This window comes from Engystomops pustulosus, chromosome 1, assembly GCF_040894005.1.
Source record: "Engystomops pustulosus chromosome 1, aEngPut4.maternal, whole genome shotgun sequence".
Classification (NCBI taxonomy): Eukaryota; Metazoa; Chordata; class Amphibia; order Anura; family Leptodactylidae; genus Engystomops; species Engystomops pustulosus.
Window position 1 is genome coordinate 124,757,028 of NC_092411.1, and position 21,241 is coordinate 124,778,268.

Genomic DNA, 21,241 nt, shown 5'->3' on the forward strand with positions numbered 1-21,241 from the left:
TCACTAAGGGTAACATTGCGAATGGTGGACCAAAATTCTCTAGAATACAGGCAGTCCCCGGGTTACGTACAAGATAGGGTCCGGAGGTTTGTTCTTAAGTTGAATTTGTATGTAAGTCGAAACTGTATATTTTATAATTGTAGATCCAGACAAAAAAATTTTGGCCCCAGTGACAATTGGAGTTTAAACATTTTTTGCTGTAATGGGACCAAGGATTATCAATAAAGCTTCATTACAGACATTTTACAGCTGATCATTGCAGTCTGGGACTATAGTAAAGCATTCAGAAAGCTTCACCAGAGGTCTGTCTGTAACTATGGGTTGTTTGTAAGTCGGGGGTCTTTAAGTAGAGGACCGCCTGTAATGTGAGAGTTGGACAAAGAAATACAGAAAAATCAGTTGCTGTTAAAGGGCACCTACCACCACAAAACTACCTATAAAGGTAGATTGGGTGGTAGGTGGATCAATGGGACGTGAGGATAGCCCTTTTAAGGGCTAATCCTCACGTCCCTGCACTTTTTTGATAACTTTAATTTGATATTTATTCAAATTTACTTATGCGGCTACCGGGGCGTGGAGTAGCCGCATATGAGATTACATGAGGCGGCTACTCCACGCCCTGGTAGCCACTTTACCCCTCCTACTCACCCATCTTCGGCGCGCAGCTCCGCGTAGCTGCGCGCCCTCCTCCGGCGATCCTGCCGTCTGCGCATGCGCAGAAGAGCAGGCCCGCGCCTGTTTTGGAGTTGTGACCGCGCAGGCGTGGGCCTGCTCTTCTGCGCATGCGCAGACGGCAGGATCGCCGGACGAGGGCGCGCAGCTACGCGGAGCTGCGCGCCGAAGATGGGTGAGTAGGAGGGGTAAAGTGGCTACCGGGGCGTGGAGTAGCCGCCTCGTGTAATCTCATATGCGGCTACTCCACGCCCCAGTAGCCGCATAAGTAAATTTGAATAAATATCAAATTAAAGTTATCAAAAAAGTGCAGGGACGTGAGGATTAGCCCTTAAAAGGGCTATCCTCATGTCCCATTGATCCACCTACCACCCAATCTACCTTTATAGGTAGATTTGTGGTGGTAGGTTCCCTTTAAAGCTGGTTGTACCTATTAACTCAGGGGGACTTAATGTTTCACACTTTTTAAATAATGATACAATGGAATGATTTGTGTGCTGTGGTTCTTGTTATTTTCCATAACTGATTTTGGTTTCAAAAACTGCATAAAATACTGAGCATGTATCCCTTTCAATAACGGTATGTTCGACAGCCGACAGAAGTATGAGATCTTGACTTTTATTAATTAAATGAAATATGCAGCAAATGCACATTAATTCTGCATAAAAAAAACTACTATTTGCAGATTGCTACTTCGTAAAATCCACAATGCACAGATGTAGTATTGTAACCTTAAAGGAGTTGTCCACTTTCATCAAATAATTGATTGATATTGTTTGTGTAATTAAAAGTTATACAACTTTCCAATTTACTTTCTGTATCAATTCTTAACAGTTTTGAAGATCTCTGTTTGCTTCCATAGACTTGCATGTCCATCACAAGACGTTGGACAGATTTACAGAGTAAGAATTATAGAAACTTTCTATAGAATGACAGCAAGCAGAGATCTAGAAAACCATGAGGAATTGATACAGAAAGTATATTGAACTATATTGAAAAATTGTATAACTTTTTCATACTCAAACCATATCAATTATTTGATAAAAGTGGATACACTGGTGAGTGGCATGCTATTTCTTTATTACCAGGAGATATCCTATTTAACTTACAATTTTGGCTTTTAAAGAAGTAAATATTTATCAAGCTTCCTCCATGGACTCTTTTTTGTGATGTTTTATCTTGCTCAGAAATGCTGCAACCATGTCATTCAAGAGTCTACACACAAATATGAAATGTACTATATGAGTTATGGATTGTGGTTTTTAGATGTGTGTTTTAGCTCAGTATCCAGATCTCAAATTGATTTTTATAGAAAAATATTACAGCCAGTACAAATGTGTTTTTCTAACACTTAGGCCCCTCCCACACTTGCGTTGTAGATCAGGTCAGAGTCTGATCAGGGTGCGATCAGTGTTTGTTCAGTGAAAAACTCACATTTTTCATCAGAGTTCAATCACTTTTCAGAGTTTGTTCAGTGTCTCAGTTTTTCACACGCGTTTTCAATGCAATTTCAGTGCGTTTTTCCAGCGCACATAACGTGTGTGAAAAGGACTCAAGACTGAGGTCTATCTTTTTGATGGCAATTGATGCATGAAAAACACTTTGCACTTGCATTGGACTTGCATGTGTCTCAGAGTGCAATGCGTTTTTGATGCATCTCCATAGACTTTTATGGTGCGTTTTTCATGCATGTGACTTTCAAAAGTAGAGCATGCTAAGATTTAAACGCACATTAAAAAAAATGTGCATTTCTGCGTGAAAAGGAATCCAAGTCTGAAAAAACCATTGATTACAATAGGTCAGAGTGCAATGTAAGTTCTGCCCGTCAAAAGCATGCGCACTTGAAAAATGCAAGTAAATGTATTTGGGGGCATTCCAGAATTAATTTATTTGTGGGTACTAAATTTAGCTTACAGGCTTTGCAATGGCCAAAAGACCTGTCTATGCCTAACTGTTATCTTTGTAGTCTATTCTAGAAGGCTCCCCCAGATTATAGATACCCATGATTCCACTAGATTGGCTATTCAAGTCTGGTCGCAATCTAAATTATTTACACATTTTCGAATATTATTGGGGAAATCACTTTTTGCATAACTCAGAACTTCCACAGCTTGCAGTGTTTGAGGGGTTGGGTGGCTGGAAACAATCAGGTGTACATTCTCTTGCAGACATATATGCTGACAAAATATTTGCCTCATTCTCTTATCTATCTTGCGTATCTGGAGTCTGATACAGTGCGGCAAAAAGGTTGGTATATAAAATGAGACTTCTGGGACTAGAGGAAAATTTGTGTATTTGGGTAAGCAAATGGCTTAGTGATAGATAACAGAGGGTCATCGTGAATGGGACATTGTCAGATTGGGTTAAAGTTACAAGTTTGATGCCAGAGGGGTCAGCATTGGGGCCATTTCTTTTTAATATTTTAGGAGTGTTTACAAAGTAGAGTTTCAATATTTGCAGATGATACTAAGCTCTGTAAAGTAATTAATACAGAGGTGTATAGTATAATATTACAGAGGTATTTGTGGAGGCTGACAAATAGCAGAAATGAAAATTATAATTAAGTGTTAAATGATAAACTTCTTGGTAAAACTAATGGAGAAATCAGTGGGAGGTGTCTTCTTCTAAAGCAAATAAAATTATGGGCTGTATCAAGAGAAGAATAGATTCTCATAATGTAGCCAGGACAAGGGGGCATCCTCTAGAAGAGAGGCAACTCTACCATTGCCATAGACACGTATTCTATACTGTGCAAGCACTGAGAACTGGAACTCTATGTCACAAGAAATATCTGATAATAGCTGTAATGGCTGATAATTTGCACATGTTCAAGGGGGGCCTGGATGCCTTTCTGGAGAGCAATAATATCACATTGTATGGGAATAAAATAAAACTTTTTGTTAGTAGTTTCAGTTGATCCGGCTAGTAATTCTGACCGTAATTCAGAAATGTGGACACTGTTTTGAATTACTGTGTTCAATGCATAGGATAATCATTTTTATATTTTGATAGGTCAGGCATTTTGGGGAGCGGCAATACATAACTTGTTCATGTTTTTTTGTTTTTTTATTTTTGTATGTGTTCAAGGGAAAGTGGGTTGATTTTCTTTATTTTTTATTTTTTTATTTTTTACTATTTCCTAGGGGATCTGATCAATCATTCAATATACTTCATACTGTGGTATTGTTGTATATTGTGTATATACTGCTGATCTGTAAAAGTTTGCTGGAGGCTTCATGACAGGCCTTGGTAGCTTCTATGTGACTAAAGTCATGACAACCAAACATTACACTTTGATGATGTCACTGAGGGGGATCGGCCATCCAAGATGGCAGTGCTCGCGTATAGCACTATAAGGTGCCACAGTTGAACCGAAGCACTTGTCAACTGATGTGAATGGTGCCAGCCCCATTTGGGGAAGGTAGAGGCAGTAGTAAGCTTAGATTAGCCTTTGTATGGAGAAACCACAGCCTGATTTTAGATTCACTATTTTTTCCAAAAAAAATGTATAGTATCCTCTATACTATAATAAATCATTAGTATTTAGAATATTTTCAAAACATTTTTATTATTTTATTGAGATATAGCATAAACGTACTATATCTGAAATTGTATTATCTTACTACACCGATATTACTCCTATATGGCCTTTTTCCATCAATTTAAGGCTCACTGTCTCCCATTCACTATACATTCTTTAAATATTTTCACTCTGGCTTAAATTGAAAAGTCATCACCAAGAATAGAGTTTAAGGGTGTTTGCTAGATGCCATCACTTTCTTTTGAGATACCAGAGTCCTTGGTATTTGGAAGCAATCTGTGAATTTCTATGGGCAGCTTAGGTGGGCCATGCTAGAAGATATTACATGAAGAAGAGTCAAATTTCATAGTAGTCATCTAGCTAAATAGCAACCAGGCAAATACTCTATTCACTTTGCAGTAAAACTTTTCTATTCTGCACGCCTTTAACAGGAGAAGGATTCAAGTATATGATGAAGTTTCTGGAATATGAAAATATCATTATTTTCATTCTCTGTATTATTGGTAATACAAGAGGTGAGTTATTTTTATCTACACTGAATAAATCTAACAGGATCTCTTACACTATACTAAGTATATGTATTTTTTATAAATATAGAAATATTTATAATGTGCAACAGCACATAAAGTTGACTCTTTCCCTGCTATTAGCAGATATAGATTTGAACCAATTTTTTAAGCTTTTTATAGGTTTCAAGTTAAAGTTGAATAAAACTATGCCTTAACCAGGCCTAATTTTCTTGTGACTTTACAAATTGGGCAAGCTATAAGAAAAGCATATATGTGTCAAAATTCATTGTGCGATAATCTGCAATTTCTTTGGCATTTTTTTATGGCAAAAACTGGTGTTATCTGATTAGAAAATGTGGGGCAATCTATTTCTAATGATCAGTGGAGTATGATGCCATTCACAGTTTATTTCCTTTTATTTTTTTGCTCTTATTCTGCCATGATACTTATTATTACATGACATGAAGTGATTGCTATGTGATATTAAAGTATTGCAGACTTGGGGGTCCATATGGATCTAAGGTGCCTGAAGAGAATAAGTAACCAGGATTATGCCAAAAGTCTCCACTTTAGCATTGTTGTTATAAAAATCTAAGTTGAACTTGTTTTATAATGCAAATGTGTTTAAAAAAAGATTGTACATTCCAGAAACTAGAGTAAAATAAGGTTACCAGGCTTGCCATATTTATATTTAAATGAACACAAGTTCATTTTGATCCATTCTTATGACTCAACTTTCTACTCTACTGTAACCTCAACCATTACCTTACTGGGCCCTTTTCCATTTTTGCAATTCAATACCTTATTTGTATTTTTCTATTTCGGTTTAGGCTTGTTCTTTATGGGCCAAAATTCCAAATGCCAAAATATACAGTTGCACATTATTGCGACGGGCTTTGTTTTTACGTGTGCGGTCTAAATAACACCTCCCCTTTTTTTCATTGGGTTGGTACGATCTCTGATATACCAATAGATTTGTAGATGAATAGATTTTATTGTGTTTTAATACAAATAAATTCTTAGTTTTGCCATATTCTGACACCATTTTTTATGCTATGGAGATGTGTAATGTGTCATTTTTTTGCAGGACAAGGTGCCGTTTTCATTGAGACCAATTTGGGGACTTAATGGCCCTTTGAGCACTTTTTATTTACATTTCTGGTACCGATCACTGCAATTATCCGCAGGTTAACAACTGCTGCATGTGGAGAGTCCTCTCCACACATCTCTTACTTACTGCTGTATGTAAACTTAAGTTGGTATGATTACTAGTCACCCCCTTGAAAAAACTGAAATGTGCTCAAAGTAGGTGATAAGAACCTTCTGCTTACTGTCATGAATTTGAAGTTGCCAACAGACTAATAATGGAGGTTTTTCATTTTCTGATGCCAGCCTGTGGCCGTTTACTGGTGCAACACAGGGTGGCTTGCTCCCTATTATGCTATTTTAATTGCAGTTACCACTTGGTGGTTGTGGTTGGTAGATCTTTCTGTGGGCGTGGCCTAAAAAGTGGATGCAGTATTTTTTCACTGCTAATGTAAAATACAGTATGACTGCAGAAATATGCAGCCATGCAGGCAATGACCTCAAACATGGTGTGATCTGACCCTAAGAGAAAGGGAGTAAAGAAGAGTTTAGGGATTGTCTATTGTCATTTCCTGAACTTTTATTTCAGTATATTGCAATGGGCAATTTGAAACGGAGAGCTCTTAAATAGCCCAAATCGTATTATCTTTCTATTATACCAGTGATCTCTACTGTCACCAGAAAGAAATTATTAGCACTGTATAATAAGAAACACCAAATGTGTAGCAGAAGGGTATTTTCTCATTCTAATTCTTTGCAATGCATCTAGTTAGAGAATAATGACATTCTGCAGTTCCCCAGAAATCCCAAACCTTGCATGAATTAGCCATGTTTGATACATCTTCAATTACTAGGTTTAAAAGTAATAAAGGTACAAATTGAAATCCTTGAAATTCTTTTTGGTAGAATGTAACCATTGCGGTAATAGACACTTGCAAACTAAAGGATCAATATCATATCATGAGAGAATGCAGTAAGTGAAGTTTAGGATTTAGTTTTCTTCTTATGCTTATATCAATAAAACATCACTATTACAAGCAGGTTAAAAACATATTTAACAACCCCCTGAGTCTAGTGCAATACAATATCTCTGAGTGAAATGTCATTGCTAAATAATAACGGTATCATGGAATATACAAAATCTCCCCAGGCTATTAGTTTGATAAATATTATCCAGTGTTATTGTTATTGCTTTTTAACATTAATTGAAATTTACTTTAATTGAATTTTGTTATTAAAAAGATGAATGTTGTTTTGTTTAAATACTAAGTGCTTCACGGCTTATGAGCATGTCTATAGAGCCTATGAATACTTAAGTATTTTATCTAAATGTGTTCCTTAATGTTTATGTTTGCAAATGCTCCAGTTTTAAAAGCAAAATGAGGTCTCATGTAATCTCAGTAATGGATCTATGAAGGTTAAGTTTCAAATCATGGCAAAATAATGCCTAAAGTAAAGCACCATTTAGATGAATAATCTCAGTAGGTAATGCCCAGGCAAACGCATTAAAATAGAAGGGGAATTCACTGTACTGTTCCGCATTTACACATTGCTTCATTTTATTATATTACTTTGCTTTTATACCTTGATTTTTGGATACATAAAATTGGCAAAACTATATACCATATATACTCGAGAATAAGCCTAGTTTTTCAGCACAAATAAATGTACTGAAAACCCATACTCGGCTTATACTCAAGTAAAAAAATATAGGTTTTACCAGATTTTTGTGGTAAAATTAGGGGCCTTGGCTTATACTTGGGTCGGCTTATACTCAAGTATATATGGTGGATAAAATTTATTTTTCCACTTGTGACGATATTGTAATACCTGTACATACATACTGTTTTCACGCAGTGCTCACATTTGTATCTTGAAAGAATTAAAAAAAAATACTTTGACTCCTAGTTGCTTTAGATCCTAGTTTCTAATTTTAAAGCTGCATCAAACTCAACTGTGTAAAACAATAGACTAATGGCAATTTAGACAAGTGTATTTTGTGTCTTTTTGCTGTCTGTGTGTATTGAATTGCACATGAACAGTGAAAGCTGGGATTCTCACCACAATTTCCCAGGCATTCATCATCCATGTTTATCTAATATTGAATAAGAATATTAGATTCTTATTTACATTTATCAGTCCTAACGTAAAACACTGAGCAGGTGAGAACATTACAAATAATAAAAATATAAAGATATGGAATGTATAAAGCAACAAATCAGAGATGTATAATCCTCACTTCACAATTTAAAGGACTCAAAGGGGTTTAACCAGAACCTTAATTAGTGGACAGAACCTCCATTATATAGCAGTAGTGACAGAATATTCCAACTCCAATTCAAGAGAATTGGGGTATAGTAGTATGGAAAATGTATTTGGATCCCAATAAGCCCCTTTAATGATGCTGCTGTTAGCATGCCATGGTCCCATCCCACAATATGGCAGAACTGTTTTGCCAGCACAAAGAAGATCTAATATCAGGTAGGTGGGTTTTATGTTATGAATGATCAGTGTACTTACATAAAACTGTAATTCTCCATTCCTATAAATTTGTAATGTATATAACAGAGATACAAATATTAAGCGTCTTCTGTCCCTTGAGCCAATAGATTATCTAGTGACCCGGCGATATTTGTCACTATGTTGAAAGCAGATATAAAACAATGTCACTGAGCAAACATTTTAGCTGTGCAGTTTTATTGGAAGATAAATCCAATTGTCTGTGGTGCAGCAGAAGTATGAGATAAGTTATGATCAGGAATTATGTGGCACATTGCGCCAGAGAACATGACCTCAGTTTATAGCATGTCAGACCAACAAAGCTAAATCTAAGGATGTGTTTATTTTATTTGCAGGAGAAGAGGCTTACCAGTCTACTGTCCTATCCGTTACATCATCTGTTTCACACCCTATCCTAAAAACAACACCCTATTTCACTCAGACAGAACAAACTATCAGTACTACAACTGACACCGAAGGGCCTGAAGTGGCACCAACCCAAGACCCAGGTACAGTCATAATAGTGGTTTATTAAAATATTGGGTTTGATGGAAAACTATCATTGTAAATGGCTGGTAATTATGATGTAATCTCCACTCCCTTCCAGGACTTAAACTCAAAAATGGGTGATTTACACCTGAAACATTCCTTTGCTAGTGTACATGTATCAAGCTGGTGGTACCACGTCTCATAATGAAATCACTGCATGCATGAAAAATATCCATTGCTATAAGACACCTGAAGACCTCATATGAAATAAATAGCTTCCATATTTAATGCATGCTGCATAGATTACTGAATAGTATTGCTGCGGAAACCCAACAAATATCCCTCTTGATTACAATACACATGAATGCTTGGCTTTGCAGAGACCTGTTTCACTACTGAGAATATTTTGATAGAGCGGCATTTTGGGATGTGGTGATACCTTACTTGTTTATGTTTTAACTTGTTTATTTATTTTATATGTGTTCCAGGTAAATAGAGGTGGTTTTCATATTTTAAAAAACTTTATCCAATTTTTTATTATTATTTCAGGCCTCCTAATCTTAGGGGGACTGATCATTTATAGATTATACTGCAATACAATTGCATTATACTGCAATACAACTCTATGGGGCATGTGTATTAAGCTTTTGGGTTGCCTTTTTCTTTAATTTTTGACTTTTCATGGTGCTTTTGCTTATTTGTGACTTTTTTTGCACCTAAAACAGTCTCCTTTCAAAGTTCCCCATTGTCTATTTTTCTGCAATGTTTCACTTGAATCACTTGAATCCAAATATGAAAGTTGTTTAAAAAGTAGCAAAAAAGTGTAAAATTTTGGCGCAAATCTATGGCTGCCCCTGACAAGGCATATAAATTAGCTTAGAACTCATTGCAACTTTTGGAAACTTCTTGCGACTAACGACCAAACACCATATCAAGGAAAAAATGCTAAGATACATCTGACCAGCAGAAAAGCCACAAAAAATTCCCCAAAACAGACAGACAAAGCGAGACTTATGATACATGTGCCCCTATTTATGCACTATAGGGGAAATAAAAACAGATAAAAAGTCCCAACTCTGGCTTTGTGCATCACCCTTGTTCTGCTTTTCTGCTGGTCAGATGTGTCTTAGTGCTTTTTCCTTTTTTGCACTGGCACTTGAGGAATTAAGTTCCTCACTGTTTTTGCAATTTTATTTTTTCAAAAAGTAGCAAAAAAAGGTAATTGTTTGCAAGCTTTAGTGAATACAAAAGTTTGGGGCATTTAATCCTCCACCGGTAGCCACAACCCTTTCACACACCCTCCATGCCCACATAGTGTAGAGGTGGCGGAGTTGCAAGAATAATCGCTACTTCTTGCAGTGTGGACTTATGAAAGCTGCATACAGTTTGCAAAAAAACACACGAAGAACTGCAATTTTGTGAGAATTAGATTCTCTGGTCTCATGAGACAAAGATTGAACTTTTTGGTGTTAATTCTAAGTGGTATGTGTGGACAAGATAAATGTGGCCAAGTCCAAATATGTCCTGGATAAAAACTTTTCCAGAGTACTTTGGACCTCAGGCTGTGCCGAAAGTTCACCTTCCAACAAGACAGTGGGGGATATCTATCAGGGCTTCTGCAAACACAGGTAAAATAACAAAGCAGTAGCTTCAGAACAACTCTGCGAGCATTCTTAACTGGCCCAGTCAGAGCCCTGACCTAAACCCAATTAAGCATCTCTGGAGAGACTGAAACTAGAGAGGATCTGCTAGGAAGAATGGGAGAAGTTTCACATATACAGGTGTGAAAAGCATGCATCATTCCCAAGAAGACTCATTTTCTTGTTTAACAAATTAGCAAAAATATCAAATTTCAGGTTTTTTTCTGTCAACATGGGGTGCAGAGTGTAAAATTAAACTTTTTTGATCTTATCAATTGGGTGCAATGAAACTAGGAGTGAAAAATTTAAAGAGGTCTGAATACTTTCCAAACTCACTGTACTACCTCAGCCGGCAGCTCAGATGAGAAAGGTTGGGGCAGGGGACAGCAGGATAGAAGGACTAAGAAGGTCTCATCTCTACTTCATGCCATATATTTTGGCTCCAGGATAAGAAGACAGCCTGAGTACATATATATGTGTATGAATGTATAAATGTATGTGTGTGTGTCCATGAATATGCTGTGTATGTTTATGTATATGCTGTATATGTGTGTATATGTTGTATGTCTGTGTATATATACTGTATGCATGTGTGTATATGTTGCATGCCTATGTATATATACTGTGTAAACTGTATGTAAGTGTGTTTATGTTGCATGCCTGTGCATATGTGCTGTAAATATTGAATGTATGTGTGGACATGCTGTATGTGTGTGCATGATGTATAGTGTGTATATACCGTATATATGTGTTTATATGTGTGTATGATGTCTATATACTATATGTGTGTACATGCTTTATATATACTGTATGTGTGTTTATGCTGTATATGTGTGTTTATATATATGCTGTATATGTGTATATGATGTGTATATGCTATATGTGTGTAAATATGTATCTGTAAGTGTATAAATGTATATATGAGTACATAAAGGTGTGCATATTAGTATATACAAGTATGTTTGTCAGGGCCGGATTATAGGTGGGGCTCCCGGGGCTCGAGCCCCGGGGCCCCCCCAATCTTGCCCCCCCAGGGGGCTCCCACCAGATGCCACCCCCATGCCTCCCCTCCTGAGCCAACATCTCCCTGAAGCCTGGCCGCATCCCTGGCACAGGAGACTGCCACCTGCCCGCCCCGGCACAGGTCACAGAACCCCCACCCGCCCATCTGCTTGCATGGCCGAGCCTACCGCCCCGCGCCTGCCCTCCGCCTATTCCCCTGTAAGGCTGAGCCACACGCCCCCCGGCAAAGTTGACCGCCTCCACGCCCACCCACACCTCGCATGGCCGAGCCACCAACCCCCTGCTCCATCAAGCAGCCCCGCTAGTACTCGCGCCGCCCCCACCCAAAAAAACACCCACCCTCCGCAACTCCCCCCGCCGGAAAAAGCACCCGCCCGCACCCACCCTGAAATGTAAGTATATAATCATGTATTTGTGTGTAAATATGTATTTGTGTGTGTATATATGTATATACAGTGTATATGTGTGTATATATATATATACAGTGTATATGTGTATATATGTATATACAGTGTATATGTCTATGTACAGTGTATATGCTGTGTATGTGTGAATCTACTGCGTATATATACTGTGTATATGTGCATCTACTGTGTATATACGTGCATCTACTGTGTATATACTGTGTAAGGGTACATTCACACGTAGTATGCCCGACGTGCAGGCATACCGCCGTGTGCTGGAGAGGAAGAGGAGGAGGTGATCCCTCCTGCTTCCATAAAAAACAGCGGCGCACGGCCGCACACTGCCGGCCCGCCATTGCCCTCTATGGGGACATATATGCGGCCGCAAATTTGCGGCCGTATGTACGTCCCCCCAGACGGCCGTGTAAATGAGCCCTAAATATGTATATACTGTGTATATATGTGTATATCTGCATCTACTGTGTATATACTGTGTATATATGTGTATATATGCATCTACTGTGTATATATGTGTATATATGCATCTGTTGTGTATATTTGTATATACTGTGTATATGTGTATATATGTATATACTGTGTATGTGTGTATATATAAATCTACTGTGTATATATGTATATGCTGTGGATATATGCATAGATGCATATATTGTATTTATACGCGCATAAATTTATATCAGCATATACATGTGCACCTTTAAATATATGTATATATGATGTGTGTTTTTGTATATGCTGTGTATATGGTATGTATGTATATGCTCTATACAGTGAATATGTGTGTGTGGCTGTGCGGGCTGAGGTGTATGTTACATGGGACTGCATATGCGGTAGGGGTGAAGGTAGATATAAAGATCTGTTACTGAGGGTGAGGCGGCTGTATGTAGCTGTGTTACTGGGGTTTTTTGGGCATTTTTTGGCGCACTTTGTTCATGCTGCAGAATTGTGACACAGACAGATTTGTGGCGCACATCAGTAATAAATGTGTAAATAAATGTGGCGCAAACTCCGACTAAGCACTAACACGCCCCTTAAGTGCACATTTTTTCTGTCTTGTTGGACACAGTGCAGCCGCTACACAAAACTGGTCAGACAGAAAACTGGTGCAAATGCTTTAATAAATGTGGGCCTATATGTTTCTTCTGGTCCAAACGAACCAAGAGGTGCTGAAGGCTTCCCCAGACTTTAGTTTATACATGCCCAGTTCAAGCCTCCTCTGGATGCTGGCCGGGGAACTAGGAGAGAGCACAGCCCTGCTCTCTCCACACCCCGCCCCTTTGACATCATGGTAATTCTTTGGCGGGAGCAGGAGGAGGATTGCAGGGGGGGCCCTTTTACAAAGTTCATATTTTGTTAATAAAGAGGCAAGAAATTTTTTCAAAACATTCCCCCCATCCCCAAGACTGAACAAGCAGTCTAATCAGGACATACTACCACCAGAATTCTGGTGATATATGTCCTTTGAGAAACTACTCTATTACTAAATTATATTATTATTATAAGTTATTATTACCTTTTCAATACATTTGCCATTCTAGCAAATTCTAATAATTCTAGCTTTATATCTCTGTTAATTGTATTACATTTTTGTAGTGCTATTAAATGCAACTCATAATGGTATTTTCACCAGGAGGCTCTTAAAGCAAATGAGTCACCAGTTTGGAATTTTTTTAATTCCATTGTCTTATGAAATAAAGTATTTTAATTATCATTTCAATTCATTTGTGCTCTTCAATTACAACTATTCTCCTTACAACAAATCATGCCTAGAATACAAAATGAAATTGTTTGATTTGTAGCATTTGTAACAAGGGATTTTAGTTCTTTATAGGTTTTTAAAATGAATTTGTAGAGCTGTTCCCCTGACTTATTAATATTTTTCTTTTACATGGTCATTACCCGCATATCATTTCTTCATGCATGATTTGTTGGATTATGCATTTCTTCATGTAAATGCAATGAAAAATGTGGGTATTTTATTCTGCATCAATGACAGATGAGTATTTTATTTCTATTGATTGGGATAAAGGTATCTCTGACCAGCTTAAAGGGTTTGTCCCAGGTTTGATAAACATGATTGCTTTTTTCCACCAGTCCATGGTTTGTTATGGTATTGCAGCTTAGCTATATAGAAATAAATGGAGCTCAGTTGCATTACCTACTACTCCCCATGGTTCATATGCGACATCTAGGCAAAGTGCACTCAAACTCGCTGGGAATAAATTGTTACTGAAATTATAGTTTTTTGCATCTCAAATGTCAACGATGGGTAGTTTAGCACCTTTACATTTAGTATATTTTGTGGTTGATTCTGTTGTTTTTTCTCTGGTTTTTGTTATGGAAACAAAAAAAAAGTCTCATAGTTCACTGCAAAGCCATGTCTACGATAAATCGAATGCAAAAAGCACAATTCTCAATCCTGTACCTACAGATTTCTACAATGTATCAGTGTGGGTAAAATCAGCTTGAATTCTTAGTGTACAATTGACTAGATACAATAAATATATTTACTAGACAGCGGTGCCCGGCTAGATCTGTATGTTGAAGTGGATACAGACACAATAAGCAAAGTTTTGAAAGTATCAAGTATATATCATTATAAGCTATGATGGTCATAATTGGTACTGTTGCTACTTTCCCATCCACACTTTTTAATCCACAATCTACAAAATGAAAGTTTATCGGTTGCTGATCGATTGCCAAGAGCAACTACAATAGTTTTGCTCTCAGATTGCAGCGTTCGGCAATCTCGGTCAGCTCAATAAAGATGAATGGAGCAGAACAGACATGTGCGGCCGTCTGCTCCATTCATCTCAGGAAACAATGAGGGGTCTGGCGGAGGTTCTCGTGATATGAGGGGTCTCCTATCCTGTGGATAAGGCCTAACTGGTTTGGTTGAAAAACCCCTTTAAGGTGAGTGTGTGTGTTTCTATAGAAGTACCACAGCTTAAATACAAAATGTTAAGTTTATAGATCTGATTTTGTAGTCCATTTGCCACAGCTAAGGATATTTTCGAGACATGTATGTGATACTATTTGCTCATTAACTAATATGTGATAAATTCTTGTAGGCCCCAGACTTGATCTTCCGGGCAGCAATTTGTCTCCCTTTTCACACCAACCTGAGACTTCATCTATTCCTCAAGTGTCACAAAATGTTGACTCAGAAATTACTGATATCAGCAAACAAACTAATAGTATAAATGACATTTTCGATGATGATGATAATGATGAAAGTGATGACACATTCTCAAACATCAATGAGAAAACGGCATCAACTCAAATAGAAAATACTGTCAAGGATGTGCCATTAGCATCATTGGAGCCAGTAATTACTGAATCACAAGCCCCACCTTTCAAGGATACAGAGACTTTTATAGAAGAAACATCACAAAACAAAGGTATGGCAAACATAAAACACATGAAATACATTAGCACCATTTCTAAAATATTGTGGAAATCTAAAGATCCGCACATAATATTCAACCTTTATTATTTTTTTCAAAAAATGTATTTTGTTTTATGTGGTTAAGCAAAAACATTTTAGGATTACAGAATCTTATAGCACTAGACAAAAAAATAGAGGGATTACAAAGAGATGAAGTCAATCTGCAATAAATGGTGAAAACAGAGTTGGTGTCATTGCAGATTAAAGTCTAGTAAAGAAATGATCGATGAGAAAACTTAAATGTTTCTAATGGAGTGCAGTAAAACAGAATCCAAAATCCATTCTCTTCACCCTTTTTTAATATTTAAAGGGAATCTGTCACTCGATTTGAACCCAATTAAACTAATGCCCCCCCTCAGTTATGGTATGAAATGTCCCTCTTTTATGTGAAATCTCCTACATTTATGTATAAAACTTTTTCTCCAAAGATATGTGAAAATAAGAAGAGTAGAGTCATATTTTGCATCATATGAGTCAAGTTTAGAGGCTAGAGGGGAGTGTAATTTCAGATACTGCTGAAACATGTTTAAAAATCTCATCTTTTTTAATCTTTTTATAGACTTTTTGACATAACTATAAATGTAAAGGTTTCCTTTAAATATACATTTCTAAAGCAATATTGTAGCACTCAGACTTTATATGGTATTTCCACATGGATTAAGAGTTATTTGTAAAGTAAACTTTGGTAGGTAAACAATTCTACTCAACACACCCCAAGGACAAGACTTAGGCAATCTTCATACTGTCACTGATGCTATAATGAAGCTAGGAAGTTATATTTAGGCTACATTCACACACACGTGTGGAGGACGTATATACGACCAACGTATATATGGTGTATATAAGTCCCCCATACACCGTAATGGGCACACAGCGTGGTATGGGAGCGGTACGGTGCCGAACACGTGTGGCACCATACCGTTCCATGTCCTATCTTTTGGCGGAATACAGCGCCGAGTGCTGTGTATTTCTATGGAGAGGGGCGGAGTGAGCAGCGCCAACGTGTGCCCGCCGTGCTACGTGTATGTGAATTAAGCCTTACTTGTATTTACCACATCACGTATCTATGTTTCATATTTTTTATTCAAAATATCTTAAAGTGTCCAAAGATATAAAATGATAATGTAAGTTATAGAACATACTAAGATCTATCTGGCTGTAGATAAGACCTCATGAACACGACCGTATAAAAACGGCTGTATAGATGGCCAGATTATGGCCCCATACATTCCAATGAGCAATAGTTATTAAAAAAAATCTTATAATCTAGGACTTAAAAGGGCCCCTTATTTGCTGTACCCTTGTCCCACCCCATTTTTGAAAAATGGTGAGGCCAGGAAAAGCTTAATTTGTGCAATTATTACAGAATCTAAGATTGTCCAAAGGGGCACTATTATCAGTTTTTATTTTGGAGTGTGTAGTTTCCTGGGTATATCCGCCTTAATTGAAGGAGATGTGACCTTTTTCTTATCTCTTCAGTGGTGCTCTATCTTATATAACAGTTCATGTATAAATTTTCGTGTAACCATCACAAGTAGAGAAATGTAGATTTGTACCGTGTTAGCCAAGAAGAGTGAAGATGATGATGATCATCAATGAAAAAGGTATCACCTGATTTCTTCACTCTTCTACAAGTAGAAAAAGACAGTTTTTAGAGAAAGACAATTATAAAGAAACAGGTGAGTGACAACTGTTCTTCTCTACTTAATTTGTGCAAAACTGAGCAAATGGAGGAGAATAGACACAAACCAGCAGTTAACACCTTTTTTCTAAGCCAGTAAGGTGTTTGTACATGCCTCCCCATTTGTGTAATGATGTTTATTGCAAAATTCAGTCAACTAAGTTTTTTATGCATTTTTAGAAAATGATGATAGCGTGGAATTTGAACCTTGGAAAGTCGGTGTCATCTCAGTAGCTGCTTTCCTGGCAGTACAGACAATGGTTTTTGCGGTATATTGCTTCATGTGCAAAAAGCGAAGGTGAGATCAACTTCAATTCTTAAAATTAATTTAGAATTTAAATGTTCCCATTTATACCATGCAGATCACTCCAGCCATAAACTACATGAACTGGCAATATAGTCATTAACGTTACAAGAGTTGTCCAGAATTAGATTGTGTGCAGCTCAAAAATTAAGGACCCCAGAACCACAATGTTCAGTATGAACCAGAACACTGCGGTTCAGGTCTGCTCATCAGTAATAATGATATAATGATAAGTAAAGTAAAGCAGAAAATTTTAATATAATATATATCTAACATAAAAAAAACTTGAAAGAAATAAACAGTTCCATTTGGATAATACATTCCTGGTTATACATACAGGATGTGATATACTGTACTACCTATAATATTTTTGTATTATCTTGGTGAACTTTCTTTTTCTATCATATAGTGTGGTCTAGGTGTCTGTAACCTTGAATCCTTGACAATTAACAATTAACTGTGATATACTGTACTACCTATAATATTTTTGTATTATCTTGGTGAACTTTCTTTTTCTATCATATAGTGTGGTCTAGGTGTCTGTAACCTTGAATCCTTGACAATTAACAATTAACTGTGTAAAAACTTGGGAAGGAAGTGATATGTCTGCAAAAAACAATTAGACAAAGCTTTACCAGTATTATTAGTCATTGTTGTAGTTTTATAAGTGAGTTTTACAGTAGCATTAAATAGGCATTGTGGGTGGCTGTTCTCAACCTGCCAGTGCACAATAATTAAATGAAACTGGTAGAATTACAAGGAATTACTATTTCTCAGTTGCAGATCATTAGTCTTGAAAAAGATATCCTAGAAAATTAAAGGAAAGAAGTTCTATTTTTTATCTATGCTTTTATGTTGTTAACAGATGGATACTTGCTAATAATGTTGTGGATTTCTGTGCAGCAGTTACCTTATTTACATCAAATGCAAAACAGAATGCAAAACAATACAACATAATGGGGGATATTTATTAGACGCTCATGATAGCCCCGCCGCTATATTTTCGCAGCGTGATACAACAAGAGGCATAGAAATAATGTGAAAAATCGCTAGCAGCAGGGAGTGCACAGGTGTGGGGGCAATAACTAACGTGGCATAGAGGCCCTGATAAATATGCCCCAATATCTCTTATAAATACTCATTTGTTTTCCATAGAACTGATCGGGAAGAATTTATCAATACTGGGAGCATCGTGCCTACTAGCATAACCACAAATAGGTCAAAGCAAATTGGACAAGCTTATATTATTGTTCTCCTAGCACATCGCGGAATCCAGCCTAAAATTCAGCTATAACCTGCATGCTTTAGTAAATTCAGCTGACCAACTGGAGTAAAAGTCAAGATCCCACTGAGTTGACTATTGCTGCCTATGTCCTTGAGCCTCCTGGATCAAATATCAATACATGATTGTAAAGGACACCTGTCATCAGGTCTCTGTCACTATTTCTGTCACTTCTACCTTTTGGAGCAGCTCACAAGGATCCCATCACAGCCTTAATCTAGTCAATTCATACATTAATAATTGTAAAATCCTCTATTCTTTATTATGTACATGAGGCTGGTCACATGGCTCATGTCTGTGTGTAATGCATAGTAAAGCATTGCTAGTGTGTGTGCTGCATCTGCTGACAGGCTGCATCCTCCTAATACACATGTGAGAGACACAGACATCAGCTACACAAGTACCTGATATGTTCTGCTATAACATGGATGTAACATGGCTATAACACAAAGGCTGCAGAGGTGTGGCCGCCAGCACCAAGAAGTACATGGAGGAGCCATTATACCATTATACCTCACATCATTACACAGGCTGTCAGTCAAGCAGTGGGAGGTGTGGCTGTGCCTCCCCCTCATGAATAAGCTGGACAGCTTGAATATGATAATCGCTCATTGGAAATTTCACAGGTCATTTGCATACAGCTGTAGGACCTCATTGCTTAAGTTCACAGGCAAGTAGAGGGACAATGAAGGGATAGAGGCAATGCTCTCTAATGGCAGTTTATGAAAATATATTTAGTTTAGGGGGGTTATTTTGCCTGACGGGTTCTCTTTAACAGGGTTCAGGAAACTTGACAGCCCCCATAATAAAGGACAAAATGGAAGTTTAAATCGGCATCCTTTTGATCGATTCAATTATATATAAAGGCTAGGAGAAAATTAGGTAATCCTCTGTCATACTCATTGTTCAAAAAGAGCTACTTACATAGTGAAGTGATTATTTGAATTTTTTTAATGCATGTGATTTGTATTATAAAACCTCTTTTTTACTAAAATGTATATTGGCATGTCGAGATTTTTTTCTGAAAGCCTAATGAAATGATGTGGCTTAAAGCTAAACCATTATAAATATATTCCAAAATGAACAGACTCAACTGTAGCCAACGTTCTTTCAATGTGTCTACATTACAGAGTTGACCATCACAGATCTAAAAGACTGTGGAAGGGGATAAATACAATTTAATGATTATGATGCCACACAACCAAACTGCATGAAAAGCCAAGGGACAAAAGAGGGTTTTGTATAGGCAAAATGCAATTATTACCAAGAAAATTTGGTGCAATAAATCACTAACCAATAAATGTGCAAGATAAAAAAAATATTTAATTTACTCTTTCTAGTCTCTTTCGATCCCTCCTACCCTCCTGTCTTTAGTGTGCAGCTTGCAGCAGCTGTGTGGCTTCATCTGGGAAGCAGGGGCCTGGAGTATCTGTAACTCCCGCTCCACAGCCCAACCTCATCTGAGAAGATGAAGCTACTGCACCTCCACGCCTCAGTAGCCTCTTAAGAAAATTTGCATATGCAACATCCCCCACCGGCGCCTAGCCTTTTCTTGGGGCCTGGAGGCAGCCGGGGCCCTGAATACCGGAGTGGCTGGCGGTTGCGGCCTAGGCACGCTAGTGTCATGGTGCTTGGTATGGGGACCAGAGGGCTGTCCCACAGCCTGGCAGGTCTCCAGTGGGTGGTGTGTGCAAGAAATTAGGTGAAGGAGAGGCTGTGGTACTGGTTCTCCCTGGGGCAACCCTCAGAGTCTGTAGTATGTGTCACTGGATGGTGGATGAGGGAGCCCGTGATGGTGATACAGCCGTAGCAGGGACCAGATGGAGGCAATGTTGTGCATAAAAGTAACTTGCAGTTCTTTATTCGAACCAACAGCAGCAACAGGCCAAACAATTCTGTACAAAGGCAGGTTACTGGAGTGATCTTGGAGAGGAAACCTCAGGAGTTGGGTCACCAGTCTGGATGCAGGTGCAGGCTGGGATGTAGCTGTGTCCAATGCTGGAAGCTGCAGCTTTAATCTAGGTTGTTCTATGTGAGCTCACTTGATGTGTGAGGCACACGCTGTCTCTGTCACTCAGAGTGTCCTTGATATGCTGAGGCCTGTAGTAAGAGCTGGTGCTCTAAGGTGGTTTCTCTAGTAAGAGAGCTGGATTCCAAGAGCTTCTCATGTGGGGTGAGAGCTGGGCCTGTAGACAGCTAACTCCTCCTCTGACTAAGGATTTTATTTATTCCTGATCAAGTGATCTCACTCTCCAATCACACTCCAGTTGCAATAGGGGAACATCATTGGATGATAACAATAAATAACATTAACCCTTGCCTATCCAGGCAGTATCTACCGCTGCACAATTACCTCTATATGTACTGGAGGGTACAAGGGGCTTATTCGCAACTACTCCTCTGCCCATGCATTGGCAGGGATGTTGCACCTATATCTTAGATAAACATTTTCTGAGGATCTGGGGCATAAAAAGTTTTAAGAATAAAAGGATTAGAATAAAATACATTACAGGAACCGGCCACAGTACTTACCTTAGTAAGTAAATCCATGATGGTAGGTTTCCTTTAAAGCCATTAATACTTCACTGGGGTATTCTGGGAAATATGCAAATAATCCAAATTTGAGTGAAGAATAACAGCAATGG

At 37.9% G+C, this 21,241-nt stretch overlaps 1 protein-coding gene across 1 annotated transcript in view; it reads left to right on the top strand.

Annotated features, from left to right (window-relative positions):
* The first annotated feature begins 4,598 nt into the window (after positions 1–4,598).
* Positions 4,599–21,241, top strand: part of LOC140085931 (uncharacterized) — a 34,413-nt gene continuing 17,770 nt past the window's right edge. Inside the window, exons 1-4 of the mRNA XM_072126527.1 lie at positions 4,599–4,728; positions 8,664–8,816; positions 14,953–15,282; positions 17,191–17,308. Of these exons, the coding sequence (XP_071982628.1) occupies positions 4,662–4,728; positions 8,664–8,816; positions 14,953–15,282; positions 17,191–17,308 (668 nt within the window). The 5' untranslated portion in view covers positions 4,599–4,661. The remainder of the gene's footprint in view (positions 4,729–8,663; positions 8,817–14,952; positions 15,283–17,190; positions 17,309–21,241) is intronic.